This window comes from Gobius niger (genome assembly GCF_951799975.1).
Source record: "Gobius niger genome assembly, chromosome: 12".
NCBI classification, from domain to species: Eukaryota; Metazoa; Chordata; class Actinopteri; order Gobiiformes; family Gobiidae; genus Gobius; species Gobius niger.
The window spans coordinates 12,984,254-13,010,927 of NC_136863.1; the positions used below are offsets into that span (position 1 = coordinate 12,984,254).

At 41.5% G+C, this 26,674-nt stretch overlaps 3 protein-coding genes and 1 pseudogene across 4 annotated transcripts in view; all 4 read right to left on the reverse strand.

Annotated features, from left to right (window-relative positions):
- Positions 1–660: 660 nt before the first annotated feature.
- On the reverse strand, positions 661–4,507 carry LOC306972011 (cocaine esterase-like; the record flags this gene model as incomplete). The annotated part of the gene is made up of 13 exons (XM_079568455.1): positions 4,402–4,507; positions 3,639–3,828; positions 3,454–3,574; positions 3,238–3,371; positions 2,952–3,105; positions 2,765–2,866; positions 2,019–2,117; positions 1,789–1,941; positions 1,647–1,724; positions 1,426–1,570; positions 1,170–1,319; positions 977–1,049; positions 661–901 (listed from the first exon to the last, which is right to left on the reverse strand). Exons 1-13 carry the CDS (start codon positions 4,487–4,489, stop codon positions 661–663), a joined length of 1,728 nt encoding a protein of 575 aa, XP_079424581.1. The 5' UTR covers positions 4,490–4,507.
- A 2,078-nt stretch (positions 4,508–6,585) lies between these two features.
- LOC306971260 (pyrethroid hydrolase Ces2a-like) lies at positions 6,586–10,222 on the reverse strand. The gene is made up of 13 exons (XM_079567482.1): positions 10,115–10,222; positions 9,319–9,508; positions 9,114–9,252; positions 8,898–9,031; positions 8,580–8,733; positions 8,395–8,496; positions 7,882–7,980; positions 7,652–7,804; positions 7,510–7,587; positions 7,294–7,438; positions 7,044–7,193; positions 6,856–6,928; positions 6,586–6,778 (listed from the first exon to the last, which is right to left on the reverse strand). The coding sequence occupies exons 1-13, from the start codon at positions 10,200–10,202 to the stop codon at positions 6,598–6,600; spliced, it is 1,686 nt and encodes a 561-aa protein (XP_079423608.1). The 5' UTR covers positions 10,203–10,222; the 3' UTR covers positions 6,586–6,597.
- Positions 10,223–11,396: 1,174 nt separating this feature from the next.
- On the reverse strand, positions 11,397–15,870 carry LOC306972012 (cocaine esterase-like; annotated as a pseudogene). Its single transcript has 6 exons — positions 15,858–15,870; positions 14,474–14,666; positions 14,259–14,398; positions 14,076–14,174; positions 11,843–11,915; positions 11,397–11,577 (listed from the first exon to the last, which is right to left on the reverse strand). The product of its transcript is annotated as a cocaine esterase-like (transcript).
- A 2,068-nt stretch (positions 15,871–17,938) lies between these two features.
- Positions 17,939–26,674, reverse strand: part of abtb2b (ankyrin repeat and BTB (POZ) domain containing 2b) — a 48,298-nt gene continuing 39,562 nt past the window's right edge. The window contains exons 4-17 of the mRNA XM_079567172.1: positions 23,926–24,078; positions 23,401–23,566; positions 22,441–22,530; positions 21,775–21,876; positions 21,481–21,577; positions 21,138–21,273; positions 20,490–20,767; positions 20,227–20,405; positions 20,026–20,131; positions 19,813–19,915; positions 19,563–19,650; positions 19,363–19,431; positions 19,168–19,281; positions 17,939–18,201 (exon numbers count right to left, since the gene is read on the reverse strand). Of these exons, the coding sequence (XP_079423298.1) occupies positions 17,971–18,201; positions 19,168–19,281; positions 19,363–19,431; positions 19,563–19,650; positions 19,813–19,915; positions 20,026–20,131; positions 20,227–20,405; positions 20,490–20,767; positions 21,138–21,273; positions 21,481–21,577; positions 21,775–21,876; positions 22,441–22,530; positions 23,401–23,566; positions 23,926–24,078 (1,912 nt within the window). The 3' untranslated portion in view covers positions 17,939–17,970. The remainder of the gene's footprint in view (positions 18,202–19,167; positions 19,282–19,362; positions 19,432–19,562; positions 19,651–19,812; positions 19,916–20,025; positions 20,132–20,226; positions 20,406–20,489; positions 20,768–21,137; positions 21,274–21,480; positions 21,578–21,774; positions 21,877–22,440; positions 22,531–23,400; positions 23,567–23,925; positions 24,079–26,674) is intronic.

The following is a 26,674-nucleotide window of genomic DNA, read 5'->3' on the forward strand; positions in this document are numbered from 1 at the left end:
ACACACACACACACACTTACACAAAATCAGGTATAGGGGATATTTATTGTTTCTCCACATTTGTATTATGCAGCAACATTTTCTGTCTGTATACATGTGTTATGTAAAGAAAAAGGACTGTTTGATCAAAAACACAAAATGTAAATCATCACAAAATGACACATACATGATCAATGATATATGATATATCAGGGTTGGCGAGTTTGCTTGGTGGAGAGCCGGTTTTCTACGTCAACAGACCAAGGTCCCTCCGGTTTAGGCCGAAGTAAAACATCACTTTCTACAAATGCCACTGCCGCACATCATGCCGTACGCCTAAATGGAATTGAAAGTATTTTTTATATTTCTAGAGTACTTTAAAGGGGCTGCACCTTCTATATTAAGCTCGTGCATGACAGCACCCGAAGTAACAACTTTATGAGTGACAGTGCAGGATTTTAGAGACAGTTGTAGTAAATAGGTCTGGGCTCATTCTACACATGAGGACTGGCTGGAACATGTAAGGGGAGGAAAATACATAATTTTAACATTTCTAAACTCCGTATAGTCCCTTTAACAGGCATTTGATCTGTGATTGTGTAAAAATATTCCTCAAAATCATCTTGAGGGCCGTAGGTTCTATGATGGAGGGACGATTTTGGCCCCCGGACCTGACATTGCTTACCCCTTGACACCATGCTTTCCCTTTGCACTGTAAATTTTTTTGAGAAATTTCCTCCTGAATAGTTCTCCATGCTCTTTCTTCTCAATCTCTTGCAGCATCTTTGGGAGCGTCTGAGTCATGAACTCAAAGCGCTCCTTCCTCAGCTGCTGACGGACCACCTGCTCTGTGTCAATAACCAGGTAGTTCTCTTCTTGTCCATACTCTGGCCAGTGCACCAGTCCATCCCCATTAGGAGACCTACAAATAAACACAAAGAAACCATGCATCATTCATCATTCACTTACTCATAAATTAGTGTTTTCTAGTACTCACCCAGTGCGAGCAAAGTTTGCCCAGTATTTCATAACACGTTTGCTTACGTCTTCCTCATCTTTGGAGCATTCTTCTACAAAAAAAATGAGAATGAATACACTTTAGCCAAAAATCTACTTCGAAAGATGGAACAGCGGCACCAATAAATCAAGTTGAGTCTAAACAATTGCAAGAATTGCATTGCTGCACATACCAGTAGTTGTAGCATGTGTAGTTGTGAAGCAGAGTCCAAACACAGTGAAGAGGTCATCCCCGTGGTCCACTCCCACGAAATCTGGCCTCAGTTTCCTCCACATTCGAGCAGCTAAGTTGTACTCGTAAAAATACACAGGAGCCCCAGCATCTAGATACAACATAAAACAACCAGGTTAATTGTGCCTTTAATGACACACATTTCTCAGTAAAAGTTGTAAGTTGAAAGTTGTAGTAATTGTAATGCTATGTCAAACCTTTATGCGCTTTTATGGTTTTCCTTACAGGGAGGTTGAACATTAAATCCCCAATCAATTCAGTGAATGCCTTCCGAAGTTTTTTGGGATTGTCACATTTACCGGTGTATTCATCTATTACTAAATTTAATGCTACATCTTTGAGCTGAAAACAAAACAACTTATAGTGAGAGTGATGTAAAATGTAAAAAAGAAAATTGTAGCCATGATGCAAATCTCACGTCAGGAGAGTGGATGGATAATATGCTCTTCAGTTCTTCTCGAGTCAGTCCCTCGACCCAGTGTGGCGGCCCAATTAACTGCAGTATCAGCAGAAAAATCAGATATCTGCGTGTGAGGTGTATAAAAATACTTTTTACTTACCCTGGCCATTACCCAGCCGCCTTCATCACTAGTCACACCCGTCATAAATGGAACGTTTATAATATCATGATTACGGAACGCCTCATCCACAGATTTGGTCAAGAAAAGTCCATCAATAGTTATTGGATACCTCAAGTCCAGTATACGCATTTGCTGCATTAGAGTAGAAAGCAAAAGTAAGTGACTGACACGGCTAATACTGTATAAACAAAAAGCAAAGAAGCACAGACCTCTGCGTTTTCCATCATTTTTTGAAGATCAAGGTTTCTCACACAGTCTCGAATAATGTCAGTGCTTTCAGTGCTGCAGCGAGACATGTTTGCAACCGTCTACAGAACAAATCAAACATGTTAAGAGTAGAACAAAATATCAATTACTCTGAAGCTTAGCATGTAAACTGTGCCAGGGGCTTGTACCTGTGCTCTCAACCCACAACACCCCTCACAAAGGGAACTGCCCTACATACATGTGCCGACACGTGGATTTACAGATGGGACACTGTCCAGTGCGGGTGTTATGCGGAAGTCGTGCCTCACTCTGGTGCTGAATGTTTAGGACTGGCACTATGCAGTGTGGCATCATGGGAGAATTTAAGGGCATCTGAATCTGACCACAGTTCATTGATTAACTGTTTTTGAACAGCCTTTAATTAGTGTGGATTTTTTTTGTATTCTAATACACATTAATCCTTGTGTATTTTAATACACATTAATATATATTTTAATATTACCCAGTTTTGAAAATGCCAGATTTGTAACCTTAAAGGGACTAAACAGAGTTTAAAATGTTAAAATTATATAATTGCCACCCCCTACATGTTCCAGCAATGTCCCAAGGTGTAGAATCATCCCAGACCTTTTCACCACAACTGCTTCTAAAATCCTGCACTGTCACAAACTGCAGTTATGCTTAAGACCTGATGTGGCAGTAGTGAGCATAAAATGAATAAGAAAAAGTTAACGTCGAGGACACAAACCTGAGCAACTGGAAGAGGATCGAATTGCATCCAATCAACTACAGCTGTACCACTCTGTGCAATGCCACGATGGAACAAACCGTTTGACAAAGGCGAGAGGTGCTGCACATTAAACAGAGATTTGGAATTATATAACTTTTGCATGTGAAAGATGCCTAAAAGCATCAATTGCTTTTATATTACCTACCAGGAAAGACACACTCCATCCTCCCGCTGACTCCCCGTATATAGTGACTAGATCTGGGTTCCCACCAAAATTGTGGATGTGCTGCTGCACCCACTTCAGAGCCTCAACCTGATCCAAAAAGCCAAAATTTCCAGCCATGTCCAGCTCACCGGTGCTGAAATTAATAAATAATTAACATTTGTTTCATATAAACAATACAAAACGATGTGACATAAACAGTTAGCTGTTTTAAGGATGTCTGTTAAATGTCTTTATTTGCTGATGAAGCTGACCAGTAAAATTTCACCTGAAAAATCCCAGAAGTCCTAAGCGATACTGTATCAACACCACAACCACGTCCTCATAAGCAGCCATTGCAGAGCCGTCATAGGAAGAAGCAGCACCAAAAAAAAGCCCCCCTCCATGGATCCAAACCAAAACCTATAAAGGACATCACGATGTTTTATTCAATGTACTTGGTCTGATGCATGTATTTACATTTGAGCTCGAAGCTGGTTCTTACTGGGAGCTTTGCATCAGGAGCTCTGTTTGCAGGAGAGTAAATATTGAGGTAAAGGCAGTCCTCTGACATGCCAGGGACGTCTGCCTCCACTCCACTTGCAAAAGCTTTTCTTTGAATGCACCTGAAAAAAAGGTTAAATTTTTTGGAAACTGTATTACTGGAGTTATTTTTAAATAATGTTTTACATTGGCGGCTGCTGAGTGGCATCCTTCTCTCCATCCCATCTTTCTACAGGCTGAGGTGGAACGAGGCGCAGAGCGGCAACAGGCGGCTTGGCGAATGGAACGCCCAAAAAGGCGTGTGCACCAGTTTCTTTGCCCTTCACAGGGACATACGTGCCTTTCAGGCTGCCCAGTGTTGTTTGAACAACAGGAGCTGAAAAGACACAATATTAGTATGTAATCGTTGATTTTGCCAGAACAATGAACATGTATTAATTTGCAACTACAGTGTATTGATGGGTGATATTAAAATCATCTTTACAATCCAATTATGTCTTTGAATCATCTTTTCTAAATGGTAGAGAGTCAGAGAGACGCACTGATCCAGCCTTTCCAGTCTAGATATTGGCCTGCCAGTACAAACATACTGAACCTGACCACCACCAAACTGGCTCAAATGTGCCATTACAGATGTTATCATTATAGAATCATACAAGCTTAAGTGAAAAAAGCGCTGTTCAAAAATAGACTACAGTATGTAAATGTTTCCTCACTTGCTCCCACTTCCAACCCTTCTTCCAATTGCAACCTCTCTTTTTCTCTATCTTATCCATCTATGTCACTCTATTGAGTTTATGTTGATGTAAAAGCATGCCACATAATTTTACAACAACAAAAATTTAAAATCAACAGGACACTTGAAGTTACCAAAATATATATATATATATATATATATATATATAGTTATAATAACAATAATCTCATAAATGCGTTTTTGGCTACTTACCATAAAAGTCTATGTTGTTGCAGTCTGCATCCACACACACAAACAGCCCTAAAGTTAAAGATATGAAGAGATTTGCACAGAGTGACATGGTGCTACCCTGTGACCCGAACAGATGCAGGATACCCCCTTACGCCACCTCTTTATAAATAGGTGGAAGTGGTCTCCATCCGGTTTGGCAAGCAGATCTGGATCGATCTGGATCCACTTGCCAAACTCGAGTGCCTTTGTCTGTGATCATTGAGTTTGAAAAGGAGCTGCCTATAAAAGGTGATGCTTGGATTCTTTTGCAATCCGGTCAGGGAATTTATCCCCCCTGCCCTGAGGTGCTTTAAGTGCCAAAGAATGTGACACACAGCAGGTCAGTGTAAAGGAACAGAAAGGTGTGCTCGATGTGGTGGAAATCATAGCAACGGAAAATGTGAAAAGGATGCTCCTGTTAAATGTTGTGACTGTGGTGGGGATCATAGTGTGGCTTTTGCGGGATGTGAGATGCAAAAACACGCATGGGAATCTAGTGTAAAGGTTCAGAAATGTAAATTTAAGACAGGCTCCCAGCTGGTGAATAGAGTCAACTTCGTGGTGTTTATATTCAAGGTGTTCTTTGTTGTGGTGGCTCAAAACAGCAAAGGTGTCTGGATTTCTGGGTCTCTCTAGCTTAGAGTGTCAGACCGTAGCCGAACTGATGAATCCTCTTTCTAATGGAGAGTCTGATTAGTCCCCTAATGGTCCTTTCTATTCTTCAGCGGAATGCTAGGAGCCTTATTGCGAACGGCCAAGAGTTTAAAAAGACCACTTTGTATCCAGGAAACATGGTTACGTCCTCACTTAGATTTTGTTCGTGTGGGCTACAGTCAGTATCAGGTTTGATAGGGATGAATGTCAAGTGGAGGATGCATCACTTTTGTTAAAAATGATGTTGCTTTTAGAAGGGTTATTCTCTGTGGGAGTCATTAGTGTGTGGCAGTTGAAATTGTTTATAATCCCTTTCGAGATATTGGCCGCGCTATGTTTGATGAAGTGGCAAGAGCTGGTCAAAACAATTTTGGTGCGGAGATTTTAATGCTCACAATAGCCTATGGGGGAGTGACCATAGTGACAGGAATGGTCAGAATGTTGAAGAATTTATGGATCTGCGGAATTGTGTTTGTCTGAATGACGGTAGAGGAACTAGAATGGATATTTACAGAAATAAGATGTCTTGTATTGATCTTACCTTGGTATCTGCTAATCTGTCTGTCTATTGGAACTGATAATTTTCCTATTTTTTCCTCTTTCAATGTTGACTGTTGCAAGCAGGATGACATTGCTCTGTCCAATAGTGGTCTTTCAAGAAAGCCCTGTGGGATCTGTTTGAGGTAAATTGTAAGCATTGGCTCAATCAGTGGAGATGAGTGGGAGTATTGATTGCACCATGGAAATGTCATACATTAGTAAAGCGGCTTCTGATGCAATCCCTGAGCCGGTTTTTCCAGCAAGCAGGTTCTGAGAGCGCTCACTCACTCTTCGTCTACTTCGTCTTCGCCACATACAGCACAAAAATGGAGCAGTGTGCTGCCTGAAGTGGATGAGGAGCAGGAAAGACCTACCGCCTTCCCCCTGTCACTCCCAACGCGTGAGTGCCTCTCCGCTCGCGTCGCCTCACGCTTGCGGCTCTCGCCCACATGGGCTCCCGTCTCATGCGCGGCGCGCGCTGCTCGTCTCATGTTTTCTCTGCTGGGACACGGGGCTGTATGGGCCACACACGCATTAAACTAGCTTATTGCTGTCTCTAGCAGTTTCAGAACAGTAGTTTGGCGAGTAGAAGAGAGAAAGAAACATTGTTCGTACAGTATTTGTCTCAAATAGGAGTTGAATCCACACGCTGCTCGTAGTCGCAGTTACTTTCAGTAATGCTAGTTCTCTGAATGTGCTTGGTGTAAAACAAATGATCAGGTCAGGCTTATTCTTAGTGATGGGACAGAAATAAACAACAGGTGCAGATTTCAATTAGTTTTAAATCAGTGGTTCTCGAACTGTGGCTCAGGGACCAGAGGTGACAGAATGTGACCATTTACCATTTTAAAAAGTGGGGGGAAATAGACTAGTGTCGTCCGAAACCCCAGTCTCACAGTGGCATATGGTTCAAATAGGTCAAATCAACCAGCAGTGAGTGAGACAAAAACAAATTGACTTTAATCATTTTTCTCCTGAATTGTTCTATAACTCCATGTGCTCTTTTTTCTCAGTCTCTTGCAGCATCTTTGGGAGCGTCTCTGTCATGAACACAAAGCGCTCCTTCCTCAGCTGCTGACGGACCACCTGCTCCGTGTCAATAAACAGGTAGTTTTCTTCTTGTCCATACTCTGGCCAGTGCACCAGTCCATCCCCATTAGGAGACCTACAAATAGACACAAAGAAACCATGCATAGGTAACTAAGCAGTACTTAAACATGAATCAATATGTGTAGTTATTACCCAGTGCGAGCAAAGTTTGCCCAGTATTTCATAACACGTTTGCTTACACCTTCCTCATCTTTGGAGCATTCCTCTACAAACAAAATGAAAATGAATACATTAAGCCAAAAATCTTGTTCAAAAGAGGGAACAGCGGCACCAATAAATCAAGTTGTGTCTAAACAAGAGAATTTCAATGCTGTGGATACCAATAGTTTTAGCATGTGTAGTTGTGAAGCAGAGTCCAAACACAGTGAAGAGGTCATCCCCGTGGTCCACTCCCACGAAATCTGGCCTCAGTTTCCTCAACATTCGAGGGACAAAGTTATACTCGTAAAGATACACAGGAGCCCCAGCATCTAGATACAACATAAAACAACCAGGACTTAAGTTAATTGTGCCTTTAATGTCACACATTATTTTGCAATATATTTGTAGAATTGTAATGCTATGTCAAACCTTTATGCGCTTTTATGGTTTTCCTTGCAGGGAGGTTGAACATAAAATCCCCAATCAAGTCGGTAAATGCCCTCCGAAGTTTTTGGGGATTGTCACTTTTACCGGTGTGTTCATCTATTATTAAATTTAATGCTACATCTTTGGGCTGAAAACAACGTATAGTTAGAGTGAAGTAAAATATAAAAAAGAAAATTGTAGCCATGATGCAAATCTCACGTCAGGGTAGAAGGTGGATAATATGCTCTTCAGTTCTTCTCGAGTCAGTCCCTCGACCCAGTGTGGCGGCCCAATTAACTGCAGTATCAGCAGAAAAATCAGATATGTGCGTGTGAGGTGTATAAAAATACTTTTTACTTACCCTGGCCAATACCCAGCCGCCTTCATCACTATTCACACCCGTCATAAATGGAACGTTTATAATTTCATGATTACGGAACGCCTCATCCACAGATTTGGTCAAGAAAAGTCCATCAATAGTTATTGGATACCTCAAGTCCATTATACGCATTTGCTGCATTAGAGTAGAAAGCAAAAGTAAGTGACTGACACGGCTAATACTGTATAAACAAAAAGCAAAGAAGCACAGACCTCTGCGTTTTCCATAATTTTTTGAAGATCAAGGTTTCTCACACAGTCTCGAATAATGTCAGTGCTTTCAGTGCTGCAGCCAGACATGTTTGCAACCGTCTACAGATCAAATCAAACATGTTAAGAGTAGAACAAAATATCAATTACTCTGAAGCTTAGCATGTAAACTGTGCCAGGGGCTTGGACCTGTGCTCTCAACCCACAACACCCCTCACAAAGGGAACTGCCCTACATACATGTGCCGACACGTGGATTTACAGATGGGACACTGCCCAGTGCGGGTGTTATGCGGAGGTCGTGCCTTACTCTGGTGCTGAATGTTTAGGACTGGCACTATGCAGTGTGGAATCATGGGAGAATTTAAGGGCATCTGAATCTGACCACAGTTCATTGATTAATTGTTTTTGAACAGCCTTTAATTAGTGTGGATTTTTTTTATCCCTTCCAACGGTTTTGAAAATGCCATATTTGTCAACCTAAAACAATAAAAAGGTTAACCTCAAGGACACAAACCTGAGCAACTGGAAGAGGATCCAATTGCATCCAATCAACTACAGCTGTACCACTCTGTGCAATGCCACGATGGAACAAACCGTTTGACAAAGGCGAGAGGTGCTGCACATTAAACAGAGATTTGGAATTTTATAACTTGTATGAGAAAGTTGCCTAAAAGCATCAATTGCTTTTATATTACCTACCAGGAAAGACACACTCCATCCTCCCGCTGACTCCCCGTATATGGTGACTAGATCTGGGTTCCCACCAAAATTGTGGATGTGCTGCTGCACCCACTTCAGAGCCTCAACCTGATCCAAAAGACCAAAGTTTCCAGCCATGTCTGGCTCACCGGTGCTGAAATGAATAAATAATTAACATTTGTTTCATATAAACGATACAAAACGATGTGACATGAACAGTTAACTGTTTTAAGGATGTCTGTTATGTTTCTTTCTTTTGGTATTTAAGCTGATCACTTCAAAAAGGAAAACAAAAGAGTAGACCCAGTAAAGTTTCACCTGAAAAATCCCAGAAGTCCTAAGCGATACTGTATCAACACCACAACCACGTCCTCATAAGCAGCCATTGCAGAGCCGTCATAGGAAGAAGCAGCGCCAAAAAAAAGTCCCCCTCCATGGATCCAAACCATAACCTGTAAAGGACATCACAATGTTTTATTCAATGTACTTGGTCTGATGCATGTATTTACATTTGAGCTCGAAGCTGGTTCTTACTGGGAGCTTTGCATCAGGAGCTCTGTTTGCAGGAGAGTAAATATTGAGGTAAAGGCAGTCCTCTGACATGCCAGGGACTTCTGCCTCCACTCCAAGGTTAGAGTAAACTGCTTTTGCAAAAGCTTTTCTTTGAATGCACCTGAAAAAAAAAAGTTAAATTGTTTGGAAATTGTATTACTGGAATTACTTTTAAATAATGTTTTACATTGGCGGCTGCTGAGTGGCATCCTTCTCTCCATCCCATCCTTCTACAGCCTGAGGTGGAGCGAGGCGCAGAGCGGCTACAGGCGGCTTGGCGAATGGAACGCCCAAAAAGGCGTGTGCACCAGTTTCTTTACCCTTCACAGGGACATACGTGCCTTTCAGGCTGCCCAGTGTTGTTTGAACAACAGGAGCTGTAAAGACACAATATTAATATGTAATCTGTGATTTTGCCAGAACAATGAACATGTATTAATTTGCAACTACAGTGTATTGATGGGTGATATTAAAATCATCTTTCCAATCCAAATCCAAATATCTTTTTGGATTATCTTTTCTAAATGGTAGAGGGTCACTTTTCAGTCTAGTTATCGAAATACCGATTAACACGAGTTCTGTAGTACCAGTACAAACATACTGAACCTGACCCTGGCTCAAATGTGCCAATACAAATGTTATCATTTTAGAATCTTATGTGAAAAAAGAGCTGTTCAGCATAGACTACAGTATGTACATTTTTCCTCCCTCTTCCAAACGTTCTGCTTGTTGCACCCTCTCTCTCTTTCCCTCTAACTTATCCATATATCTTTTTCTCTCTGTGTCACAATTGCACTCTCGTCTGTCTTGTCCATTTTCTTGCTGTATTCAGTTTATGTTGTTGTAAACGTATGGCACACAATTTAGGTTAAAAAACAACAACAAACATTTGAAATCAACAGGTCACTTGAAATTAACAAAGCATTTAAAAAGACTAATAATCTTATAATAATCATCTCATCAATGCATTTTTGGCTACTTACCATAAAAGTCTGTGTTGTAGCCGTCTGCATGCACATGCACAAACAGCCCTAATGTTAAAGATATGAAGACATTTGCACAGAGCAACATGGTGCAACCCTGCGACCCGAACTAAAACCAGGAAGCCCCCTGATCCCCTGATCCAACCCCACCTCTTTATAAGCAGGTGGGAGTGGTTTCAATCCGGTTTGGCCAATACTTTCCTCAAACATTTGTACAAACGTGGCCTATGCTCAGACTCGGTGTGTGACTGGGTTTTGAGATAGATGACAAAGCATTTCTTGGATAATTGCTTTAAAGTGAAGGCTGGTCCTTGCCTCGTTTATTTATCTTATTGCACAATGCTCTTGTTTGATTTACTACTTTATATTGCTTTAATGAGTTAATGACAAGAGTACCACGCCTGCTGGTTTTTTCCTACAGTGGAAGAAAACATTTTTATTTTTCAATACATTGTACAAGCAGACTTTTGCTGTCTATTTGTAATAAGGCCTTTTTACTGATTGTGAGCAGGCAGGCTAGTTGCTGCTGTTGACATTACTCAACATACTAAACTCATTGTTGTAAGTTGTAATTTTAGCAATTTGTTGGGAAAATAATAAGAATGAGTTTGCCCCACGACCAACAATCGAACTGTTCATGATCCCTCTATCACAATTCATAAACAAAACAATCAGTTAGGGCTTTTTAATAGAGCTTTGTTCCCCCTCTTAAAAAAACAACAACAAATCTCTTGTTGTACGTTCATTATACAAAGCAAAACTTTGGAAATGTTCTGCTTATAAACTGTTCTATTTAAGTAAAGTGACAGCTTGTTTCAGTTCAAATAGGACAATTCCAAAAGTGTGAGTGTGAGAGACAAAAACAAATTAATGCAAGCCCAAAGAACACTTTAATGATATTGACTGAGATTCAGAAGCAAGGCCTCAACCATCTCCAGCTTCTTCAAGACACTCCTCACGACTTACTCCACAGCACCTCCCAAATTTTCCCAGCATCCGATTTAACCAGGTGGTCCATTCATTTCTACTGTCCACCCCCCTTCCTCTATGTTCAAGCTATCTGTACTACATCAGAAGTCTGCCGGGTATCTACAAAGACCACCCCCCCACTCACAGTCTCACAACACCCACTCACCATCTAATATCCTGTTTTCTATATCCTGCACTAGCACCATATGCGTCCTTCAACTGCATCGTCTATCTCTCCAAGTATTTCTGACCTACTCTGTTGTGAAATGATAAATTCCGTGATATTTTTAGTGAAATATTGTCCTGAAATGTTCTATAACTCTGCGTGCTCTTTCTTCTCGAGCTCTTGCAGCATCTTTGGGAGCGTCTGTGTCATGAACTCAAAGCGCTCCTTCCTCAGATGCTGCCGGACCACCTGCTCCGTGTCTATAACCAGGTAGTTCTCTTCTTTTCCATACTCTGGCCAGTGCACCAGACCCTCCCCATTAGGAGACCTACAGAACAGAGCATTAAATGTGGATGGGTAGCTATGTCCTTCTTTCTTTATTCAACACAGGGAATTTACTTAACTCCATTGAGGACTGATATGACTTCTTTGGCCACAATATATCAGAGTCCTTGTGTCAGTCTGAATAGGACTCAACTAATAGTAAACTAGGTCCAAGTGAGAGCACAAGACACATTAATCTTCCTAAACAAATTGCCTTCTCCAGGCAGCTTTGAATTGCAAATGAAACGACAGACTGTGACGGTTCTTACCCAGTACGATTAAAGTTCGCCCAATATTTCATCACTCTTTTGGTCACGTCTTCCTCCTCTTTTGAGCACTCGTCTACAAACACAACAGAATGTGCGTTAACTGGAAAAGCATGTTTCTAGGTAATATCAATGCATTGATAAACTTGGACTAAACCTGTGTAAATCTGTATCTCAATGAACATATTATACAGGAGCCCCAGCATCTAAGAAAAAGTTACATATAATTTGATAATGCATATTCTATGACAACTTCACACATACATTTATTGCATCTTGAATGGATGATTTCAATATTCCAATGCAATAATAAGTATCTTTTGTTTTGTATGAACTGCAAATGTCTTGTTGAAAGGTAGAGAGTGGTGATGTCAAACCTTTGCAGGGATGGTGAATACGATATCCCCCAGAATGTCTATAGGCCTTTTTTTTGGATCTTCACTTTTTCCAGTATGTTCATCAATAATTATGTCTATTTCTAAATCTTTAGGCTTCGAACAAGAAAAACAAATATAGTGAGGGGTGTGAAAAGTTTAAGAGCAACATTTTGTTGCCAGATTGCAAGTCTCACATCAGGGGGCTAGAGTATTGTCTTTACTTCCTCCCGAGTCATCCCCTCTGTCCAGTTTTTGGGTGCCAAAGCCGTGAAAGTAACACTTTGGTTTTATATAGCACACTACCGTCCGCACTAACCGCCGGACCTTGGGGGACTGAGCCTTTGCCATCCTCTGGAACTCACAATCCATTAGAAACACAGACTCACTACAAAACTGGTACTCAAAACCCACCTCTTTGAACTGGCTTTTTCTCGTCTACTATTGTAGAAGATTTTGAGTGTCCAAATAAGCGCTATACATGTGGGATGCATTATTATTGTTATTATTACTATATAGCACCTTTTTGCACTATCAAAGACGCTGCATTATACATTACACCCCCACTGCTATTGCAGGGGTTTCTGATATTCACTAAAATGCTGCCAGCACAGAGAGAATTCACTCCAATTTATTTTTCCATTCTGAGCTGTGAAACTTTCATTGTGAACGTCTAACGTCAATGACATGGACCAATCAGCACTGAGGTTGGGTGAAAGACTTTTGAGCTTTTTAATCGGTTTTCATTTTATGATTGACAAAAACATAGAGCAAAGAGATTAAGCTTCAAGCAAAGCGTGCTGTTTTGGGCCACTGTGATAAAAATAACCCGCACACCTGACCTTGGAGGGTGCGTTTGTAAAACTGGGACAAATCAATGGTTTTGGAGAAATCCACAGGGACATGAGACAAAGGGCTAAGAACTGGGACTGTCTTATAAATCGGGATGACTGGTTCCCCCGGACATGAGGGCACCATCCCAAACACAGTGAATTGACCTAAGCGATGACATAGTACTAACAATATAATAAATTAGGCTTTATGCAAGAGGGGGTGAAGTGTCTTGCCCAAGGAAACAAAGACAGCATGCACTGACCAGAACTTAGACATCCTACCACCAGTCACCCCAAATATGTGTGAGTGTCTTTTAACTTACCCCACTCAGCAACCAGCCGCCTTCATCACTCGTTATACCAGTCATAAATGGAACCTTTGCAATTTTTCATTATGGAACGACTCCACAGGTTTAGGCAAGAAATATCCATCAACAGTAATTGAAAATCTCACATCCTTTTTCTTGTGAGGGTTAATCATACATTTGCAAATTAGACATCATTTGCGACATGGAAGAATAACTAAAGACAAACTATACCTCAGAAAATTCAGCTATTTTTGATAAATCAAGGTGTCTCATGCAGTCAGATATAACGGCTGTGCTTTCTATGCTGCAGCCAGACCTGTTTGCTGCGATCTGACAATTATGTTTAATTATGATCATCTTTAGTTCTCAATACAGTACATGTATTCAAATACCAACCTGTGCAGCCGTAAGCGGGTCAGACTGCATGGATGGTATGAGTTCAGCTGTGCCAGTCTCTGCAATTCCACGGTGGAACAGACCGTTTGCCAAAGGTGAGAGCTATTCAAACAAATATGGACAATATATATGAAAGGAAATAAATGTAATGTATCAGCTTTGTTTTACCTACCAGCACAGACACACAGATTCCTCCTGCCGAAATTAATTGGGAGGAATTTGATTGTAACACTAACAAACACACAGAAATCCCACAAAATCCCACAAGTCCCACAAAATCCCACAAGTCCCAGGCGATACTGTATTGCCTGGGACTTCTGGGCACTTCTGGACACAACCACATCCTCATAAGCAGCCATTGCAGAGCCGTCATAGGAAGAGCCGCATCCATCAGAAATCCTCCTCTGTGGATCCAAACCATGACCTGTAAAGCAAATGATAAGATTGAATTTAATGCTCTTTGTCTAATGCAAATGCATTTAAATCTGAGCAAGGTGCAGGTTGTTACTGGGAGCTTGGCATCAGGAGCTTTGTTTGCAGGAGAGTAAATATTCATATAGAGGCAGTCCTCTGAAACATCTGGGATTTCTACTTCTACTCCAAGTTTAGAGTAAAGCTCTACTAAATCTTTTTTTATGTTGAACACACCTGAACATTAAACACATTTATTTGACTAAATTTAAACTTGGTTTTAAATTGGACTAGTGGAGCAAGGTGTATTACATTGGCGGCTGCTGAGTGGCGTCCTTCTCTCTGCTCCATCCTTCTACAGGCTGAGGTGGAGCAAGTAGTAGAGCAGGGCCTACAGGTGGCTTGGCAAATGGAACGCCCAAATAGGTGTGTGAACCAGTCTCTTTAACCTTTATGCTCACATAGGAGCCTTTAAGGCTGCCCAGAGTTGTTTGAACAACAGGAGCTGAAAGAGATTACAGGATTTATTAAACAGTAACCATTGGAAATGGAGTAGGCGGGCCAACATTTTTTGTGAGCTCTAGACCTCTAGAATTATGCTACAGGGCCTCACAATAAGAAAATAAGTTATTGTTGTTTTCAGGATCAGTGTTGTCACATTCTCAGATCATGGGGGCAGGAGGTTTCTTTTATTTAAGTATATTTGAGTATATCTCAAAGATATAAGCACCAGGTGCAAGGCTACTACAGTGAAGAGTGAAAAAGCCTGCACACTTACTCCAATAAAACTGCATTTAGACAACATTTCGATCCAAGTGGATCTTCCTCGGGTCAAAGAGAAAATACATTTACAAGTTCACTATATCACACCTTGAATTGCACATTGACAATTTGGATAATTCCCTTTTTTCTTTTTCTACCAGCTCCCCATTCCCAGCTTTTTTTATGGGAGACGTGTGTGAGATGACAGACGTAAACTTTATGAACAACCTCATACTGTTTTATTTTATATAAAATTACAAACAATAAAAAAGACAGCCACTAAATTGTGGTCCTTTCTCAGAGCCTATTTGAAGCGTCCCGATTCTTCACAGTTTACAGGGTTGCTTTTCAGGGTCACTTCCACAGAAATACGCAAGAAAAGGCCTGCAAGTTCATGAAATCGATGCTTTAGCCTACACTCTATTTACCACAAATGCCCCTAGTATTAGGCTAATTCTACAGTCTGTATTTGCTCCAGCGCCTCACTTGGTTGACCTCAAGGGGCGCTGAAGCATCATAATGTAGTAGCCAAAGCCGCTGTGAAGAGAGAAATAATTTGTAAGGCTCCAGAGTCTAAGTTACAATGGAGGTCACCGTCTGCATAAGTTATACTGCATTAAAATGTAAAAACATGAATGTTAAGATTAGAAAAGGCTCTCCCTGGAAGTTCATGGTGCGCACGGCCGCCTCAAAGTGCAAGAACCAGGAAGCCTCTGATCAGAACAGTCCTCTCAAGGGCCATTTATCAAGGGCATGTTGGAGGGGAATTATAGAGACTTTTACCCAGAGAGTTCAGGTGACCTGGACCTCTAGAAATCCCGGCCTGTCTTTTTAGCATTACGCTGGGATGACCTCATCTACAGCTGGATAAAGGCGGTCGTTGCGGGAATCTAATTTGGCAAAAATAAATATGAAATATAAATAAATAGCTTACATTTGAACACCATGCAGGGGCGGATCCCAAAAAACAAAAATCATGGGGTGGCAAGCAGGGGTGGCAACACATTTTACAATGGTGAATGTTTATATCGGGGATAGGCATTTTTTCCGTTTAGATGCAGGCTGAGCCTCCCAAAATGATAGAAATAGTAGCATCGTCCATGATATAGCCTAAGTAGTTTTATTTTTAACAAACTTTAAAAAAAAAAAAAAAAAAAATAATCCTCATCTTGGGAGCCACAGGAGTTGGCACCTGGATCCTTATTAAGCTGTAAAGTTGTTATAATTCTGTGTGCTTTTAATAAAGTACTAACTGAGAGTGAGCCTCTGTTGCTTCTAGAGCAGATGTGAGACATCACATGACATCGATGGGGTGGCAGCTGGGGTGGCAAGACCCTTACTGGAAGTGGCAGCTTGCCGCCCTGTGCCACTCCTCCATGGCCTTTATTTTAATGACTTGAACATTGTTTAAACAAGGCTAAAACAAAAAGGCAATTTTAGTTCTGAAATTAGGCTATTAACCCCTCATTCCCCACATGAACAGACCACATTTTCTCCAGTTTGGATTTACCCAATTCTAAAACCTTCAAAAAAGTGTCAAAATAAAAAAGAAGGATGAATGAAAGAAGAACGAAGAAGGACGAAAAAGAGGATGAATGAAAATGCAACAAAAAAGCAATAAAAATGTGTGACAAAAACGCAGCCAATAAAAGAGGAACAGAAAAGTGACAAAAAGCAATGAAAATGTGGCAATATTGTGCTTAAAAAAGTAAAGTGACAATGTGAAGAAAAGGGTGGGGGTTAAGAGGTTAAAACAAGTCTCGTGATGCATAAAAGCACATAAAAGCATCACCATTAACAAGGTCAAAATCATTAAAAAAAAAACTGAATAATGACCTATGGGACATTTAAGGTAAAACTGACTTCACTTGATTATCCTCAAATGATCCTGAATAGCACTCTGCACATACAAACACCGCAGTGCCACTAAGCTATGGAGATGTGAGTGAGTTTGTGGGTGAGGAGGGTCAAAGTGAAAACATCCAAGCAGGAAAGCACAAAGACTCACAAACAAACGTAAAATAATAGATGAAATTGCAATGGTTGATCTCTATCATGTATGTGGCCAGGCCAGTGTGTGGAGACCTTTTTGGGAAACGATTTCCTTCCTGCACTAAACACACAACCCAGATGACAGTGATATAGAGAGACGGTTTACAACACTGAGGCGTGTTTACCAGCTTTATTACAGGCTTAAACAGTATTTATTGGCAGTTAGTAGTCCAAAGTGTATTGTGCTATTGTTGTACTGTTCAAAAGAAACGCTTTACAAAGAATAACCTGATTAAAACAAAACAAAACAAAGGCAAATCTTTTACAAATGTTTTTTTTTAAAAAGATAATAACTAGCTTGGCGTAAAAACAAATAGGGGATACTCCCGTTAAATATTCTCACATGTCTTCTCTTTAAATATAAAATGTTCATGCCACTATATGAAGTGTTTTGCTTTGACTGTAATACTTATTCAAATAAACATACATAAATTAATAATACAAAATAAAAATAAAAAATATCAGTCCTGGCTTCCTCCCAAATCAGCTTCACTACATTAGGTCACAGCCAAAAGTCCCGCCTGGCTATAGCATCAATAGTTGAAACTTTTATCAGTTTTCATCATGGCTTCCTTGGTGCTGGTGTATCCCCGTCCTCCAGGGTACGTCTGCATTTTGTCCAGTAGAGGGCAGAAGCACACTGCAGTTCTTTTTAACATTCTGCTTTCCTTAATTCCAGAGACTTCCTGAGCCTTGAAGATGTCCCTCTGAACAACTTCACTGTGTCCTCTTTTATTCTTCATACAGCATTCCTTCTCAAAGCAATATAGTCCGCAGTCTTTGTTCAATATGAGCATTTCCACTTAAACGAGATAGCAATTCTTCTGTACATTTGACACACAGAGACAATTTTCTGCACACAATACTGAAAATAGACGTTCTTGTTAGGCCCCTGACCACAAGCTTTCAATATAGTTTAAGCAATGAATGGGCTTTTTGAAGGCGTTGTCTTACACAGCACCCTTTACCCCCCCCAGTCCACTGCCCCGACGTCCTCACACTCTGGAGGTCACATACAGCAGGTGAAGTCGCCGGGCTAAGGCACTCTCCATCTCCTCCAGAGGACTGTCTGCTCTGTGGCTGTGGTGGACCAGGGTGGAGGCGGAGCTGTTTCCTTGTCGAGGTCCCAGAAGCAGACCCCTGAAGCCCTCTCTCTCCAACATGGCAGGCATCTGTTGTAAGAAGTACCCTTCGCAGAAAGAACTCAGCTCCGACAAACCATGAGCCTGGAAAAGGGAAGGAAAAGTCAGTATTCTGCATAGCCAAACTATTTACAGGTCACCTTTGAGTTAGTTTTACCCAAAACTATGGGACCAAAGTATAACCTAGACCGTAAGCCAAGAAAATGTTTTACTATATTTACCCAAATGTTTGCAGATTGCACTTAATTTGTTCTTAACAAAACCATTAAAAAGTGTATTATGTTAAGGGGAGACACTACAGGCAAAACTCTTTTTTTTTCTTTTCTCAGGTTTTGGGCCAGATCTTAACATATAAACCTTCTCCTGGAAACAAATAAAATACCTAATCTTCACAATAACATGCTTAATTACTGCACTGAGTAAATGTTTCTCCATAGATTTATATGGGAGATTATAAATTCAAGGCCATTTTCTCAAAATGCATTTTTCTCACATTTGTGAGACAATATGTCCACATCAGTAACACCTACGGACTCAAAAAATGTTCAGCCTTGGACTGAACAATATTTTGAAGTTTTTTTAATATCTAATTCCGAGCCTGATTTATTGGGTTTTGAATTTAAAAAAACAAAAAAACAAGGCAAAAGCCTGCTGGCTCAATCCATTATTCAGATTTTGTCGCCAAAACTATGGAAAATTTAGGAGATTTTTAGGCATAAACCGCCTTCTATGCGAAAACATAAAATGTTTAAAAAAAAAAAGGTTTTCCCTCATACTTATGTCAGTAATCTACAGCAAAAGTTTCAAATTGATATCTATAAAGTTGCCAAAGAGAAAATGAAAGCATAAATGACATGATATGATGATGAAGTGATGTCAGTAATTGTTCGCCAAGGCAGCAATTAAATTTGACTCATCAAGCTGTGTAGAAATGAACAAAAGGCTTAGCGGAGGTACTGTACTTAGAAGCTGGGAGCTCCTGAACTACAGATGGGAGACCCGTTATTTACACGGCCTTCTGTCACAAGACACACCACCAGAAAAACGTACTTTAGCAGTTTTGTAAATGTTGACCGCGTTCTCCAAGTCAATGTGTTTGGAGCAGATCACTTGACAATGTCTTTGCAGAGTTCCCAACTTAAACAGACAAGCCGCTGACAGCAACTACACAGAAAAAAAAACAGGAATGTTACTCCACAAAAAATGCTAGATAACTTATTTTGCATATTGTGTGAAGTTCATTACCTCCAACAGGTCAGGCACATTGGTTTTTAGAGACTCGGTTCCTCCACAGTACAAGTATGACATCATCATCTGTGAAAGGGTCAAAGTTCATTTGAAACAAGTGTAGCAGCTGGACAGAATTATGATCTGTCTCTGTGTTCTGTTCAAGGCAATAACTCTTTCAGCAGCACTTCATTAACACTGACTCTGTTGGCATTTACCTGGAAAGTATTGTACTTGATGTCATTGATATTTATGTCCTTGTTGGGACTTCCATCTGCGCTCGTTGAAGCCAAAAGAGACCGGAATCTGAATGGAAACATATGAATGTTTGTATAAGGTCATGAAGAAAATGGTGGTAATATTGTTTCATCATTAAATGAATAAGAAATTGTGTAATCAATGTTGAACAGCATAATATCTAAGTCCTACATTTGCATCTGTACATGCATTTATCATATGATATAATACCTTTCAGAGGCTGTGATTAAGAGGACTTTGTGTCCATAAAATGGTTTCCCCTCAACAATAAATGTCACATCAGACATGTCTGGGTTGTTCAAGAAAACTGGATCTGTTAAGAGAAAAGAATAATCAGCTTTGAAGATTTAATTCAGCAGTGAACTGACTCATCAACAGTCATCAAAGTCGTGACACCATAGAAATTAAAATATGTATCAATACCTAGCTGTGCTGAGAGTGTTGCCTTCATTTCTGGGATGGATGGGAGAGGAGCGGAGCCATAGCAGTGACTGAAGATAGAGGCCAATGTTTGTGTGATAGCATCATTCTGCAAAAAGATGTATAATTATTAGATAATGATTATCAGAATTATTGCCGCACATTTGTCTAGACAAGCGAGGAGTTGAGCTGAATGGACCTTACTTTGGTGGTGCGTAAGATGTTGAACATTAGGGGCAGGCCTACAGTAACCAGCTCCTCACAGTAGTCCTCTTCTTTGATCGTAGAAAACTCTCTGAGAAGGGACAGAGTGACGCCTGCTCGAGACTGCTGCTGGGCACAGCGAAGAGACTCCAGCCATACGTGCAGCTTCCAGGGCACTCCTGTAAAAAGAAGACATTTAGTTATGAAAAATAATATACAGAATAGTCTTACATTGCAAACTACTTTAAGTATCAAGTATGCACCCATAGCACGTAGCTCCATGGTGACGTCCAGGTATCCATGCTCAGCGCTGTAGTAGCTGGCCTCTTGCAGCGCCTTCATTCTGGCCTTACAGAGCTTTGGGATGCCGACCTCCGGCAGCGGTCCAGGCCCAGAGGTGGGGGTCTGCAGGGGGGACAGGGGAAGGAAAGGGCACATACCAGGCTCCTCGCCCTCCACTCCCTCAGCCAGTATCTCCTCCAGGGACAGGACATCCTCTTTGACCTGCTGCGGCTGAGTCAGGAGCTTCCTCAGCACGTTCCTGAAACATGAATAAGGAAGAACAGAAATGAATATATAGGAAGAAATACATGATGTTTTCTGGTCTGTCAGATTTAGAGGAATGCGCAGTGTTGAGTCTGCTCTGTGTTCACACGTTGGAGCGGTAAACAGGTGGAGAGGTTTATGGGAGCAGTTGGTGCCCTCTGACAGATGGGCCTGATATAGAAGGCCGTCCTGAGCAAATTCTTCGTTTCAACACATGATGAAAGAGACGTATTCCTCCTCAAAGCACACATGGGAGCTGAACGGCATTGCGCTGATACTTTGCACTATTCTACTACAGTCCTGTGCTGGAGCTGTCTGTTATCACTTGCCGGGATGCTGTTACTGTATGTTGTTTGTGTGTATACCTGTGTCCGTGTGCCGCGGCGTGACTGAAGCAGTTCATGTCTTCGTACAGAGATGAAGGAAGCGCATTTCCGTCATGGGTCTTCGACAAAGGATCAGCGCCTCGGGCAAGAAGTAAGCTCACCATCTCATAGTTTCCTACAAAATGAGAATGACAAGTCAAGTGAGTCAATGTCGAGTAATATGCGTTGGAACAAAAGCAATGAAGTAAAATTCATTGATAAAACAAGGGAAATGGTAAAGATATATGTAGTTATGTAAACATGAACAACTGGCACACACTGGATTAAGGTAACATAAAGATAATTCATGGGCAGGATTGCAGTACATTGTGCACGTGCCCACCTGCTGCTGAGGCTAATTGTAGTGGAGTGTCCGCCATGTTCTCTTGTCCATTCCGCACCGCTGCGCCCTCCACGTTGGCCCCCGCGTCCAACAAAAGCTGAGCAGACAAATCACATCTGTTAGACCCGGGTCCTGGTGTAACTCATTTGTGCCCTGACCCCGTGCTCCCAACATTTGTCATTTCACTTTTCAGCGTCACGTTTACTTGTAGCCAGGGATTAGCGACCGCTCTATTCATCGCGCGCGTAATACAGCTGTCAGACAAAAGGCTTTGAGTGTGTTATGGATTCCAACCTGCACAACAGAGATGTGGCCATGCAGTACGGCAAAAGTCAGGGCGGCCCAGTGTCGGCTGTCCTGGTGTACCGAGGGGTGCTTGGGCGAACACGGGGGAACCTGGCGGGAGAGGAGAGCCAGGGGGAATGATTAGACATGGAGAAACGGCCACTTATTGTGAAGAGGTTGCATAATGACATCTTCCATCACAAGAACAGCTTGAAAATTGACAAAGACAGATATCAAAGAGAAACCTAGAGGAGAACCAAACTGAAGAAGAGATCCATTCCCAAATAACTTAATGGATGCTTGACTTTTGTTTTTGTTTTGAAGAAATCTCTAATCAGAAAATCCATTTTATATTTTGTTCTTATAGATCAGGTCCACATATTAGCCATATTATTTGCCTTCAATTCCTATCAACTGACAATTTCCCAGCTGTATGAATGAATAATGTCCACAGTATGTTTCTACTCAGTTTGTTTATACTGACTGAGAAGACATTTGACTTGGTGCCCGTTTTTCTCTCGAATAGGTAGGCCCAGCAGTTATAAAACATCTGCCTATTGAGAGTAAAAAGGCAAACTGTGCCACAGAATTCGGATCTACTCTCTTTTAATCTTTTAATCTTGCTCTTTACGATGATCTGCAACCTATGAAATTGTCAGTGCTGGGTTGACTTACAGGGACATCAGGGTTAGCCCCGGCATCAAGCAACATCTGCACAAGAGCTTCGTCTCCAGCTGCACACGAGTACATCAATGGAGTCATCCCCTGTGGAAAGAATAGAAAGATAAAATTAACATTAGATAACAAACAAAAACGATGCAACACTGACTTCTTTCAGACCTGACATTTGCATTTGGACAGTGATTGAATGTAGCTAAAGACATTTTAGACAAATGGATTGGAGTAGTAGCGCTCTTGGCTTATACTAAGGAGGTCCCAGGTTTGATTTCCGGGCCTTTGCCTTTGGAGTTTGCATGTTCTCCCTGTATCTGAGAGGGTTTCCTCTGGGTGCTCCAGTAGGTAGGTACGATGGATCCCTGAGCGCTGCATTGCTCCTGACAGGTTGCTCCATTAGCCTTGAAGGATGGTCCAGAGTTTCCTTTTCTTGACTATTTGATATTGCTAAACAAAAATGGCTCTGGACTACAAAAGAAAAATATTGTATGTTATCTTAAAGGAGCTGTAGTCATGGAATGAAATTGGTTTTGTCTTCCTTTGGTATATTGTAAACTCAGACTTTGTGGGGAAATCACTGAAGACCTAATTATAAAGCATTTGTATCAATTTCATGAACTTGCAGGCTCGTTTTTTGTAGCATTCTTGTAAAAGTGACCCTGAAAAGTGACCCTGCAAGTTGTGAAATGTTCCTATAAACATGTCCCTGTGAAGACTTGGGATTAGATTAATATGTTAGGAAGATTAGGGATGAGTTTGTACCCCCACCAACATTTCAGTTTAGTGGCTTCCTCTTTCATTGTTTGAAAAAAATAAAAAAATAAAAAAATAAATTAATGTATATGGCCTTTAACTGAAAATTCAATGCCACATCAATGAACTGGATTCATTTGTCCTGCTAATATATGACGGCCTGAAATGTGCTGACCAACTGTGACCAAACGACAGACTCCTCAATACCTGGTCGTCCATGCTGTTGACTCCATCAGGCCCCAGCAGGTTGATGGCCTGACCAATCAGATCTGTCCGTCCACAATTGAGCATCCGGAAGCCCAAGTCCAGATGAAACTTATCCGTGGCAGCTTTTGAATCCAAACGCTTAAAGGAGCTGAAGCAACACTCCGGTCTGAGGGAGACAAAAGGAGAGACGGGATATTTATAAATACAGTGGCTTCACAAATTTCCCAAAAGTGTGGATCAATGTTTTGAAGCGCGGGCCTAGCTCTCATTGTCTTTTGATTGCCTTACTAAGAGGCGTTATGTTCTAAATGGAAAGACTAATTAGGCTTGGTTGGCAGTTATTGTGAGGCAGCGGTATAAATCATTTGTTTGTGGTCTGAAAGCCTGGTGCTGCCATAATAACAGGCTGATGAAAGGCCGCAGCACGCGAGTAGACAGCAGCAGTCAGTCAAAATGAAAAATGTGCTTTGGTGGAGTTCTTGACGCAGTGCAGACCGTACGGATGAGGGGCAGTGCTGTATTTACTTCAGTTGTCTCGGCTCACAGTCCAGCCCCGGCAGCAGGAGTCTGGCAGTCTGCCTCACGTCATCACTGTCCACCAAAAGGCTCCTCCGATGCTCCGCATGAACGATGGCCACGCGGATCCACTCCATCAGCGGGGGCAGCAGGAGGAACGGCCTGCGAGACACAACAAAGCAATGTGAGCCGACAGCGGGCTACAACATTACAGGGAGGGTATGTAAAATGCACACACTAGCTTTCGGTTTTAATATGGGTTGCCTGGGTTCATATTTAGGTTTTGGACACAGATTCTGGCAATCCAAGAATTTAACCTATTAACGTCCACCTGAACAGAGCACAAGCATCTAAATGGCGACAAAAACGAGATTTAAATGATGAAAAAAGTGACAAAAATTTGGTTTTGGAGGTCGTAGCTTTCTAATAAGGCACTAGCCTATAGGCTCCAGTCAAGAGGCTTTTAGATTTGGGTAAAGCCGAACTGGAGAAAATGGTAAATGGACTCAATTTATACAGCGCTTTTCTACCTTTATTAGGCCCAAAACGCTTTACAGAAAGGAAACAGTCACCCATTCACTCTCTCATTCATACACCAGTGTAGTGGCGAGGAGGGTGAATAAATATTGATTGACTGAAGTATCTTGCCCAAGGACACAACAACAGTGTGCATCTTCAGAAACCGGGGATTCGAACCCTCGACCTTTGGATTGTGAGACGACCCACTCTACCAACTGCGCTCGGTTAAAGGTGGGGGTTAAGAGGTTAAAGTATGACGGAGGCAAATCATCGATGTGGTAACTACTGACCATAGTGTAAACATAGCACAAATATTTTTAAATATGGGGAAATGCTTTTATGTCTTTTTGGATTATACGGTATCGGATGAACCTTCTAATTAAATCTTGTAATTCATGGTCATTACCACATAGCTGATTAGCCCATGCTTTTAAACTCATATATCCAACACATTCATGGAAATGGATCATTATTATGGATATTGAGTATGTTCTCCCGATGTCTTGATGACTGTATGTGAAATTGTGTTCATGGAATGGCAATGAATGTATCTGACATATAGTTGAAACGTCACCATACTGTATATGGTAACTGAATATATATGTAGATGAATAAATGAATGTGGGTGGGACTGTTTTGTTCTGTATTTATCCCCATTGGTCGAAAGATGTTCTTGTTCCGAGCAGACTGACCGCTGTGTGCATGGATATCATTTTCAGAGGTAGGTGTGAACATTTGCAGGTGCTACGTCGCGCAGATCATGACTTCAGATTCCCCGTGGCTCTGACGCTGTGGTGTCCGCAGTGTCCATGTCTCTGATTCACTGAACGAAACTCACTATACGACCTGTGTACATCTGGATCCGCAACCTTTACTCACTGTGAGTCACACCAGGCTCTGTAAACCTCTCCTCTGCTTATCTCACATACTTACTACTTTTACGCACGTCAGACCATTCCTCACACTGTCACCCACTACATGAGCAACTACACCCAGACACAGTTTATTGCCTATTTTCCACCTATGGCTTTGTATTTATAGAAACCCTTTACTCTTTTAAGTGGTTTGTATGGCACACTCCACTGCTCTTCTATTTCCCCCTGTGTCTTCCCATTGTTCTTCTCTAGCACCTTTTCTTTCTAATCCCCTTGGAATCCTTTACTGATATGGCTATCTCACCGCAGCCCTGCGTCTAGCCGGCTCGAGCCTATACCTATCTTTGACCATATGTGCATAGAATGGAGCTGTGAACAATGGCGCGCTCCTGTTGTTTGCCTTTGATTGCGAGTCAGGGGTGTTAATGATTGTTTGAGCACAGGCTGTTATCAAACTCCTGGGCCGCCATTCTCCTGCTGGGATGTTATTCTAAGCCACAGTTCTCCCTTGTTCTGGATTGCTTTATGGATCTCATGAATACAAATAGAGGTGAAAGCAAAGACGTTACATGTGTGGGTTGCATACAGTAGAGAGTGTGCTATGGTGTAATCACTGTTAATGAGCAAAGGGAGCTCTGCAGTGCTGCGCGTTCACCACATGGGGCTTATGCTATACAGTCGGCTGCTCCAGTGGGACTGGATGGGTGTATTTCAGATATACAAAACTAGTTTAGTGCGTGTTTTGGTTCTTGCCCTATGAAGCAAGACAGTGTAGGGCGGTGGTTAGATACCATTAATGTTAACTGACTCTGGACAAGGAGGAGTTAATATTTTCAAGTACTGTAATGAAGCACTTTTATCATCACTGCATTGAACAAACTTACTCCCATCAAATTAAAATGGGCTTTCTCATGATAATTTTCAGGCAGAAACCCTTGTTTTTGCCTCCTTTATCATCTACACTTCACTATCAGCGGTGATCACTCAAGAGGAGGGCCATTCTGTCGAGTGTGACGGCGAACAAGCAGAGAGGAGCTAATTGGGACAGATAAATACATGCTAAAATGGGAACGAATGAGTGCCTTTGGGGGAGCAGGAGTGCCTGATAAACGGATGGAGACAGGTGGACTGGGTTAAACAGTACAGGCCAGTGGGTGGGGGTGCAATGTTGTGACAGTCAGAGCGCTACGGTGAGTGACAGAGGAGACATGTTTGGAAATCAATGTTGTGTCTGGGGAAATAGGCTCAAACACAGTCTTGGGATTTTTAAGGCAGATCTATAAAAATAATAATAATGCCTAACACTTGCATTGCGCTTTACAAGCCTGTGCTACCAAGTTTCTCAAAGTGCCACAAGTTGCTTA